The sequence below is a fragment of the Salmo trutta genome, chromosome 14 (genome assembly GCF_901001165.1).
Source record: "Salmo trutta chromosome 14, fSalTru1.1, whole genome shotgun sequence".
NCBI lineage: Eukaryota > Metazoa > Chordata > Actinopteri > Salmoniformes > Salmonidae > Salmo > Salmo trutta.
Window position 1 is genome coordinate 79,408,049 of NC_042970.1, and position 12,265 is coordinate 79,420,313.

The window sequence follows — 12,265 nt, forward strand, 5'->3', positions numbered from 1 at the left end:
TTGTGTGTTTGTTTGTCTCTAGCAGACCTCCCAAGCTTCTCGGACCCCCACATCCCTCTAGTGGCTCGTGAGATAATGCAGCGAATGATCCGTCAGTTCGCTGCCGAATATACCTCAAAAAACAGCTATTCTCAGGACACCCCCCATCACCCCCAGCCCAACGGCATCAAGGACCAAAGCCGCCTCCTGCCGAGAGCGGCCTCTCCAGCCCCGACCCCCCTCACCCTGCCGGGGGCGTCCAGCCCCCCGTCCCCCACCCCGGGACCGGGCCTCAGCCCCGCCTCAGCCTCTGCCTTCGCCCCGGACAGTGGGAACGGAGCCGGTAGTAACTGTAGTGGTACCGGTGCTGCTGCCTCTGCACAGAACCCTGTCCTCAGCAAGCTTCTCATGGCCGACCAGGACTCTCCGCTGGACCTCACTGTCAAGAGGCCTGACCCCACAGAGACCAAAACAGAGGGTAAGACACCACTCACACATCCATATCGCATCAAAACGTATTTACCATAGGGACAGGATAAAGTAGGGTACACAGTACAATGAAATGCTTACTTGCAGGCTCTCTCTCAACAGTGCAACAACAATAAGAAAAAAAGAAATAAGAAAAAATATTCAATAAAATAAATAAGTAGAAGAAAAACCTGGACTGAAGAACTCCCCCATAGCTTCAATAGAACGCCCTGTATCTCTCCTATCTCCATTTATCTCCATTTATCTTTCCTATATCTCCCTATATCGCCAATATCTCCCCTATATTGACTATATCGCCCCTATATGTTGCTTATATCTCCCCTATATCTCGCATATATCGCCTCTATCTCCCTATAGGTCTCCTATAGCTTCCCTATATCTCTTCTATAGCTCCCATGTATCTCCTATGAGCCACTATATATCCTTTATATATCCCCTATATCTCTACTATATCTCTCCTATATCTCCACTTTATCTCACTTATATATCCTCTATATCTCCGCTATATCTCTTCTACATCTCCTCTATTTTGCCTATATCTTCGCTGTATCTTGCTTATATCTCCACTATATTGCCTCTAGCTCTTCTATATCTTGCTTATATCTCTCCCCTATCGCTCCCCTATATCTCTCTTATATAACCCCTTTATCTCTCTTATATATCTCCTATATCTCTTCTATATTGCCAATATCGCTCCTATATATCCCTTATATCTTCCCTATATCTCCCCTATAGCTCTCTTACAGTTGAAGTCGGAAGTTTACATACACTTAGGTTGGAGTCATTAAAACTCTTTTTTTCAACCACTCCACAAATTTCTTGTTAACAAACGATAGTTTTGACAAGTCGGTTAGGACATCTACTTTGTGCATGACACAAGTCATTTTTCCAACAATTGTTTACAGACAGATTATTTCACTTATAATTCACTGTTTCACAATTCCAGTGGGTCAGAAGTTTACATACACTAAGTTGACTGTGCCTTTAAACAGCTTGGAAAATTCCATAAAATGATGTCATGGCTTTAGAAGCTAATTGGAGGTGTACCTGTGGATGTATTTCAAGGCCTACATTCAAACTCAGTGCCTCTTTGCTTGACATCATGGGAAAAACAAAAGAAATCAGCCAAGACCTCAGGAAAAAAAATGGTAGACCACAAGTCTGGTTCATCCCTGGGAGCAATTTCCAAACACCTGAAGGTACCACATTCATCTGTACAAACAATAGTACGCAAGTATAAACACCATGGGACCATGCAGCCGTCTAACCGCTCAGGAAGGAGATGCGTTCTGTCTCCTAGAGATGAACGTACTTAGGTGCGAAAAGTGCAAATCAATCCCAGAACAACAGCAAAGGACCTTGTGAAGATGCTGGAGGAAACAGGTACAAAAGTATCTATATCCACAGTAAAACGAGTCCTATATCGATACAACCTGAAAGGCCGCTCAGCAAGGAAGAAGCCACTGCTCCAAAACCGCCATAAAAAAGCCAGTCTACAGTTTGCAACTGCACATGGGGACAAAGATCATACTTTTTGGAGAAATGTCCTCTGGTCTGATGAAACAAAAAGAGAACTGTTTGGCCATAATGACCATCGTTGTGTTTGGAGGAAAAAGGGGGATGCTTGCAAGCCGAAGAACACCATCCCAACCGTGAAGCACGGGGGGTGGCAGCATCATGTTGTGGGGGTGCTTTGCTGCAGGAGGGACTGGTGCACTTCACAAAATTGATGGCATCATGAGGAAGGAAAATTATGTGGATATATTGAAGCAACATCTCAAGACATCAGTCAGGAAGTTAAAGCTTGGTCGCAAATGGGTCTTCCAAATAGACAATGACCCCAAGCATACTTCCAAAGTTGTGTCAAAATGGCTTAAGGACAACAAAGTCAAGGTATTGCAGTGGCCATCACAAAGCCCTGACCTCAATCCCATAGAAGATTTGTCCGCAGAACTGAAAAAAGTGTGTCCGAGCAAGGAGGCCTACAAACCTGACTCAGTTACACCAGCTCTGTCAGGAGGAATGGGCCAAAATGTACCAAACTTATTTTGGGAAGCTTGTGGAAGGCTTGCCGAAATGTTTGACCCAATTTAAAGGCAATGCTACCAAATACTAATTGAGTATGTAAACTTCTGACCCACTGGGAATGTGATGAAAGAAATAAAAGCTGAAAGAAATCATTCTCTCTACTATTATTCTGACATTTCACATTCTTAAAATAAAGTGGTGATCTTAACTGACCTAAAACAGGGAATTTTTACTAGGGATAAATGTCAGGAATTGTGAAAAACTGAGTTTAAATGTATTTGGCTAAGGTGTATGTAAACTTACGATTTCAACTGTATCTCTCCACTATATCTCTTCTATAGCTCCATTATCTCTTCTATATCTGATATATCTCTCTTATATCTCCCCAGTATCTCTCTTATCTCTCCACTATATCTCTTCTATAGCTCCCCTGTATCGCTCTTATCTCTCCACTATATCCCATATATCTCTCCTATATCCTCTATCTATCCTATATAGTCCCTATATCTCTACTATACAGTGAGGGGAAAAAATTATTTGATCCCCTGCTGATTTTGTATGTTTGCCCACTGACAAAGAAATGATCAGTCTATAATTTTAATGGTAGGTTTATTTCAACAGTGAGAGACAGAATAACAACAAAAAAATGCAGAAAATCACATGTCAAAAATGTTATAAATTGATTTGCATTTTAATGAGGGAAATAAGTATTTGACCCCCTCTCAATCAGAAAGATTTCTGGCTCCTAGGTGTCTTTTATACAGGTAACGAGCTGAGATTAGGAGCACACTCTTGAAGGGAGTGCTCCTAATCTCAGTTTGTTAACTGTATAAAAGACACCTGTCCACAGAAGCAATCAATCAATCAGATTCCAAACTCTCCACCATGGCCAAGACCAAAGAGCTCTCCAAGGATGTCAGGGACAAGATTGTAGACCTACACAAGGCTGGAATGGGCTACAAGACCATCGCCAAGCAGCTTGGTGAGAAGGTGACTCAGAGGACAACTGGGTGAAAGTGTTGTGGTCAGATGAGACCAAAATGGAGCTCTTTGGCATCAACTCAACTCGCCGTGTTTGGAGGAGGAGGAATGCTGCATGACAATGACCCAAAACACATGGCCAAGGCAACAAAGGAGTGGCTCAAGAAGAAGCACATTAAGGTCCTGGAGTGGCCTAGCCAGTCTCCAGACCTTAATCCCATAGAAAATCTGTGGAGGGAGCTGAAGGTTCGAGTTGCCAAACGTCAGCCTCGAAACCTTAATGTCTTGGAGAAGATCTGCAAAGAGGAGTGGGACAAAATCCCTCCTGAGATGTGTGCAAACCTGGTGGCCAACTACAAGAAACGTCTGACCTCTGTGATTGCCAACAAGGGTTTTGCCACCAAGTACTAAGTCATGTTTTGCAGAGGGGTCAAATACTTATTTCCCTCATTAAAATGCAAATCAATTTATAACATTTTTGACATGCGTTTTTCAGGATTTTTTGTTGTTGTTATTCTGTCTCTCACAGTTCATATAAACCTACCATTAACATTATAGACTGATCATTTCTTTGTCAGTGGGCAAACGTACAAAATCAGCAAGGGATCAAATACTCTTTTCCCTCACTGTATCTCCTATATTGACTATCCTATATCTTCCCTATAGCTCCCCTATAACTCTCATATGTAATCCCCTATACCTCCTATCTCTCTATCTTCCATCTCCCCTATAGGTCTCCTATATCTTATATCTTGACTATATCTCCCCTATAATTTCTCTTTATTCCTATAGCTTGTAACTTAACTCACCTAGGACTATGGTAAAGCAACACCAAACTGGCCAGGACAGGACTGGACTTTCCTACAATTTTCCTCTAACTCCCATACATATTTTCTCTAACTTTTTTATAATCCGAACATCCCCAGTAACTTTCCCAAATAATCCCTAGAAATAATCCCCACAACCTGTAATTGGACCAGTAAAAGTTGTATAAAGCTACACAGACTGGGCCAAATGAAAACGACGAGTATCCTAATTCTAACAAACAGTTGGAGGCTGAATGCCAAGTAGCTTTATGCTGAAAAATAGATTTCTGAATCTTAAAAACATTAACCCCCATGCTTTAAAATCCCTCTTGCCCTATAGACATTTGGCCTGGATTATCCTCTAATGCCTGTGACCATATATTGTATTATAGTGTTTTTATGTATGCCCCCCCCCCACACACACCCATAAACACACAGAGAGAGAGGAAATTCATTTTAATATCACCACCTTGTTTTCCAACCAAAAAGCCCTAAAGATTAAAGAGGTCCTTCAGCTCTGTTCAGACGGGACAGGTCAACAGCCAAGTCATCAGCCAGGTCAGCTGCACTTTGGGGATTACTAACCCGTGGAGGAGGGGGAGTGTTTGTGTTTGTGTGTGTGTGTGTGTGTGTGTGTGTGTGTGTGTGGTTCAGTCAGTGGAAAGAGGAATATAATATTGTTATTACTCTTTAAACAAAGAGCAGAGCAGAGGGAACGTTAATGATTATTTTCACTATTTATTTATTCTTCTCCTGGACTCCTTTCCTTTCTCCTTTCCAGTGATTTATAGAGTAACAGAAACATCTATTATTGAACGACACATTTAAAATGTTAATTACATTCATTTATAAAGTCCCAATCAATTGAAGTCAAGTTATACAGTACATACTTAGATGAACTGTGCCCTAAAACAGTGTGTGTGTATCTGCGTATGTTAATCCTCAGATGGAGTCCTGGACCTCTCCACCAAGAAGGCCCACGGCACCGTCCTCAAAAACTCTCACAGTTACACCCTGTCGCCCACAGTCAAGGGGTAAGACACGCACGCACGCACGCACACACACACCTCCACCTCTGTTATAAAGCATCATTGTAGTGATCAATGTGTTATTTCCCATTGGTTTCCAAGGTAAACACCTCTTGTTACGTTACGATGTCAAGGGCTTTCAGCGTCGGAAGAGAACTAACCCTAATCCATTATCAGTATGATTACAGTACCTAGGTATTTATAAGTAACTAACCCTAATCCATTATCAGTATGATTACAGTACCTAGGTATTTATATGTAACTAACCCTAACCCTAATCCATTATCAGTATGATTACAGTACCTAGGTATTTATAAGTAACTAACCCTAATCCATTATCAGTATGATTACAGTACCTAGGTATTTATAAGTAACTAACCCTAATCCATTATCAGTATGATTACAGTACCTAGGTATTTATATGTATCTAACCCTAATCAATTATCAGTATGATTACAGTACCTAGGTATTTATGTAACTAACCCTAATCCATTATCAGTATGATTACAGTACCTAGGTATTTATATGTATCTAACCCTAATCCATTATCAGTATGATTACAGTACCTAGGTATTTTTAAGTAACTAACCCTAATCCATTATCAGTATGATTACAGTACCTAGGTATTTATAAGTAACTAACCCTAATCCATTATCAGTATGATTACAGTACCTAGGTATTTATAAGTAACTAACCCTAATCCATTATCAGTATGATTACAGTACCTAGGTATTTATATGTAACTAACCCTAATCCATTATCAGTATGATTACAGTACCTAGGTATTTATATGTAACTAACCCTAATCCATTATCAGTATGATTACAGTACCTAGGTATTTATGTAACTAACCCTAATCCATTATCAGTATGATTACAGTACCTAGGTATTTATATATAACTAACCCTAATCCATTATCAGTATGATTACAGTACCTAGGTATTTATAAGTAACTAACCCTAATCCATTATCAGTATGATTACAGTACCTAGGTATTTATAAGTAACTAACCCTAATCCATTATCAGTAGGATTACAGTACCTAGGTATTTATAAGTAACTAACCCTAATCCATTATCAGTATGATTACAGTACCTAGGTATTTATATGTAACTAACCTTAACCCTAATCCATTATCAGTATGATTACAGTACCTAGGTATTTATATGTAACTAACCCTAACCCTAATCCATTATCAGTATGATTACAGTACCTAGGTATTTATATGTATCTAACCCTAATCCATTATCAGTATGATTACAATACCTAGGTATTTATATGTATCTAACCCTAATCCATTATCAGTATGATTACAGTACCTAGGTATTTATATGTAACTAACCCTAATCCATTGTCAGTATGATTACAGTACCTAGGTATTTATAAGTAACTAACCCTAATCCATTATCACATTTACATTTTAGTCATTTAGCAGACGCTCTTATCCAGAGCAATTTACAGTAGTGAATGCATACATTTTCATACAATTTCATACATTTTTTTCTGTGCTGGCCCCCCGTGGGAATCGAACCCACAACCCTGGTGTTGCAAACACCATGCTCTACCAACTGAGCTACAGGGAGGTACGATTATCAGTATGATTACAGTACCTAGGTATTTATAAGTAACTAACCCTAATCCATTATCAGTATGATTACAGTACCTAGGTATTTATATGTAACTAACCATATATGTAACTAATCCATTATCAGTATGATTACTGTACCTAGGTATTTATATGTATCTAACCCTAATCCATTATCAGTATGATTACAGTACCTAGGTATTTATATGTAACTAACCCTAATCCATTATCAGTATGATTACAGTACCTAGGTATTTATATGTAACTAACCCTAACCCTAATCCATTATCAGTATGATTACAGTACCTAGGTATTTATATGTAACTAACCCTAACCCTAATCCATTATCAGTAGGATTACAGTACCTAGGTATTTATATGTAACTAACCCTAATCCATTATCAGTATGATTACAGTACCTAGGTATTTATAAGTAACTAACCCTAATCCATTATCAGTATGATTACAGTACCTAGGTATTTATAAGTAACTAACCCTAATCCATTATCAGCATGATTACAGTACCTAGGTATTTATAAGTAACTAACCCTAATCCATTATCAGTATGATTACAGTACCTAGGTATTTATATGTAACTAACCCTAATCCATTATCAGTATGATTACAGTACCTAGGTATTTATATGTAACTAACCCTAATCTATTATCAGTATGATTACAGTACCTAGGTATTTATATGTAACTAACCCTAATCCATTATCAGTATGATTACAGTACCTAGGTATTTATATGTATCTAACCCTAACCCTAATCCATTATCAGTATGATTACAGTACCTAGGTATTTATATGTATCTAACCCTAACCGTAATCCACAATCAGTATGATTAAAGTACCTAGGTATTTATATGTATCTAACCCTAACCCATTATCAGTATGATTACAGTACTTAGGTATTTATATGTATCTAACCCTAACCCATTATCAGTATGATTACAGTACTTAGGTATTTATATGTAACTAACCCTAATCCATTATCAGTATGATTACAGTACCTAGGTATTTATAAGTAACTAACCCTAATCCATTATCAGTATGATTACAGTACCTAGGTATTTATATGTATCTAACCCTAATCAATTATCAGTATGATTACAGTACCTAGGTATTTATGTAACTAACCCTAATCCATTATCAGTATGATTACAGTACCTAGGTATTTATATGTATCTAACCCTAATCCATTATCAGTATGATTACAGTACCTAGGTATTTTTAAGTAACTAACCCTAATCCATTATCAGTATGATTACAGTACCTAGGTATTTATAAGTAACTAACCCTAATCCATTATCAGTATGATTACAGTACCTAGGTATTTATAAGTAACTAACCCTAATCCATTATCAGTATGATTACAGTACCTAGGTATTTATATGTAACTAACCCTAATCCATTATCAGTATGATTACAGTACCTAGGTATTTATATGTAACTAACCCTAATCCATTATCAGTATGATTACAGTACCTAGGTATTTATGTAACTAACCCTAATCCATTATCAGTATGATTACAGTACCTAGGTATTTATATATAACTAACCCTAATCCATTATCAGTATGATTACAGTACCTAGGTATTTATAAGTAACTAACCCTAATCCATTATCAGTATGATTACAGTACCTAGGTATTTATAAGTAACTAACCCTAATCCATTATCAGTATGATTACAGTACCTAGGTATTTATATGTAACTAACCCTAATCCATTATCAGTATGATTACAGTACCTAGGTATTTATGTAACTAACCCTAATCCATTATCAGTATGATTACAGTACCTAGGTATTTATATATAACTAACCCTAATCCATTATCAGTATGATTACAGTACCTAGGTATTTATAAGTAACTAACCCTAATCCATTATCAGTATGATTACAGTACCTAGGTATTTATAAGTAACTAACCCTAATCCATTATCAGTAGGATTACAGTACCTAGGTATTTATAAGTAACTAACCCTAATCCATTATCAGTATGATTACAGTACCTAGGTATTTATATGTAACTAACCTTAACCCTAATCCATTATCAGTATGATTACAGTACCTAGGTATTATATGTAACTAACCCTAACCCTAATCCATTATCAGTATGATTACAGTACCTAGGTATTTATATGTATCTAACCCTAATCCATTATCAGTATGATTACAATACCTAGGTATTTATATGTATCTAACCCTAATCCATTATCAGTATGATTACAGTACCTAGGTATTTATATGTAACTAACCCTAATCCATTGTCAGTATGATTACAGTACCTAGGTATTTATAAGTAACTAACCCTAATCCATTATCACATTTACATTTTAGTCATTTAGCAGACGCTCTTATCCAGAGCAATTTACAGTAGTGAATGCATACATTTTCATACAATTTCATACATTTTTTTCTGTGCTGGCCCCCCGTGGGAATCGAACCCACAACCCTGGTGTTGCAAACACCATGCTCTACCAACTGAGCTACAGGGAGGTACGATTATCAGTATGATTACAGTACCTAGGTATTTATAAGTAACTAACCCTAATCCATTATCAGTATGATTACAGTACCTAGGTATTTATATGTAACTAACCATATATGTAACTAATCCATTATCAGTATGATTACTGTACCTAGGTATTTATATGTATCTAACCCTAATCCATTATCAGTATGATTACAGTACCTAGGTATTTATATGTAACTAACCCTAATCCATTATCAGTATGATTACAGTACCTAGGTATTTATATGTAACTAACCCTAACCCTAATCCATTATCAGTATGATTACAGTACCTAGGTATTTATATGTAACTAACCCTAACCCTAATCCATTATCAGTAGGATTACAGTACCTAGGTATTTATATGTAACTAACCCTAATCCATTATCAGTATGATTACAGTACCTAGGTATTTATAAGTAACTAACCCTAATCCATTATCAGTATGATTACAGTACCTAGGTATTTATAAGTAACTAACCCTAATCCATTATCAGCATGATTACAGTACCTAGGTATTTATAAGTAACTAACCCTAATCCATTATCAGTATGATTACAGTACCTAGGTATTTATATGTAACTAACCCTAATCCATTATCAGTATGATTACAGTACCTAGGTATTTATATGTAACTAACCCTAATCTATTATCAGTATGATTACAGTACCTAGGTATTTATATGTAACTAACCCTAATCCATTATCAGTATGATTACAGTACCTAGGTATTTATATGTATCTAACCCTAACCCTAATCCATTATCAGTATGATTACAGTACCTAGGTATTTATATGTATCTAACCCTAACCGTAATCCACAATCAGTATGATTAAAGTACCTAGGTATTTATATGTATCTAACCCTAACCCATTATCAGTATGATTACAGTACTTAGGTATTTATATGTATCTAACCCTAACCCATTATCAGTATGATTACAGTACTTAGGTATTTATATGTAACTAACCCTAATCCATTATCAGTATGATTACAGTACTTAGGTATTTATATATAACTAACCCTAATCCATTATCAGTATGATTACAGTACCTAGGTATTTATATGTAACTAACCCTAACCCTAATCCATTATCAGTAGAATTACAGTACCTAGGTATTTATATGTATCTAACCCTAATCCATTATCAGTATGATTACAGTACCTAGGCATTTATAAGTAACTAACCCTAATCCATTATCAGTATGATTACAGTACCTAGGTATTTATATGTAACTAACCCTAACCCTAATCCATTATCAGTATGATTAAAGTACTTAGGTATTTATAAATAACTAACCATTAACCTAATCCATTATCAGTATGATTAAAGTACCTAGGTATTTATAAGTAACTAACCCTAATCCATTATCAGTATGATTAAAGTACCTAGGTATTTATAAGTAACCAAACCTAAACCATAATCAGTAGGATTACAGTACTTAGGTATTTATAAGTATGTATTTATGCTATTTCAATGTCATTCTTCATGGTCTAGGAGGTCAACGTTAGACTGCATCAAAGACCTCAGGGACTGTTGGTTTTCCTGTTGTTTCTCTTCTCTATCCCGCTTTTATTTACTTACCCACAATGTCGTGGTGGATTTTATTGATACCTGAGTGTTTTGCCTTCAAGTCATATTTGCATGATTATAAACACACCGTACAAACTTTGTTTTCCTGCTTTAATTGAGAATAAATGACCTGTATAACTATGGAATAGACCTTGGAATGACTAGAACACACAGAAGGTCAAAGATGGATTTGAGTGGCTCGATACATGTTAACGCCCCAAAGCGATAATGTATGGTGAGGGTGGTGTGTGTGTGTGTAATCTGTTGTACGACACCTCGTCGGCGTATCAGAAGCAGCGTTGGTGGTTTGGGATTCTCTAATGATCAGGTCATGTAATATTAACTAAAGAGGGGGATGAGGAAGTGGATGTACCCTCCTCCCTCGCTCCACACCTCCTCCCTCGCTCCACACCTCCTCCCTCGCTCCACACTTCCTCCCTCGCTCCACCCTTCCTCCTAGACCACAGATATATTACCAAACACAGATCATCTCACTCATTTAGCTTACCCCTTTATTTTACAGTGTGAAAATTAACCAAGTATTTACTTACGCAATCAAATAATAATACAGTGAGTGGAAAAAAGTATTTGATCCCCTGCTGATTTTGTACGTTTGCCCACTGACAAAGAAATGATCAGTCTATAATTTTAATGGTAGGTTAATTTGAACAGTGATAGACAGAATAACAACAACAAAAAATCCAGAAAAACACATGTCAAAAATGTTATAAAATGATTTGCATTTTAATGAGGGAAATAAGTATTTGACCCCTCTGCAAAACATGACTTAGTACTTGGTGGCAAAACCCTTGTTGGCAATCAGAGGTCAGATGTTTCTTGTAGTTGGCCAGCAGGTTTGCACACATCTCAGGAGGGATTTTGTCCCACTCCTCTTTGCAGATCTTCTCCAAGTCATTAAGGTTTCGAGGCTGATGTTTGGCAACTCGAACCTTCAGCTCCCTCCACAGATTTTCTACGGGATTAAGGTCTGGAGACTGGCTAGGCCATGTGTTTTGGGTCATTGTCATGCTGGAATACCCATCCACGACCCATTTTCAATGCCCTGGCTGAGGGAAGGAGGTTCTCACCCAAGATTTTGACGATACCTGGCCCCGTCCATCGTCCCTTTGATGCGGTGAAGTTGTCCTGTCCCCTTAGCAGAAAAACACCCCCAAAGGATAATGTTTCCACCTCCATGTTTGACGGTGGGGATGGTGTTCTTGGGGTCATAGGCAGCATTCTTCCTCCTCCAAACACGGCGAGTTGAGTTGATGCCAAAGA

The 12,265-nt window shown here is 37.5% G+C and overlaps 1 protein-coding gene across 1 annotated transcript in view; it reads left to right on the top strand.

Annotated features, from left to right (window-relative positions):
- Positions 1–12,265, top strand: part of LOC115147528 (ligand-dependent corepressor-like) — a 72,266-nt gene that overhangs the window by 48,784 nt on the left and 11,217 nt on the right. The window contains 2 exon segments of the mRNA XM_029689763.1: positions 23–457; positions 5,230–5,317. Of these exon segments, the coding sequence (XP_029545623.1) occupies positions 23–457; positions 5,230–5,317 (523 nt within the window).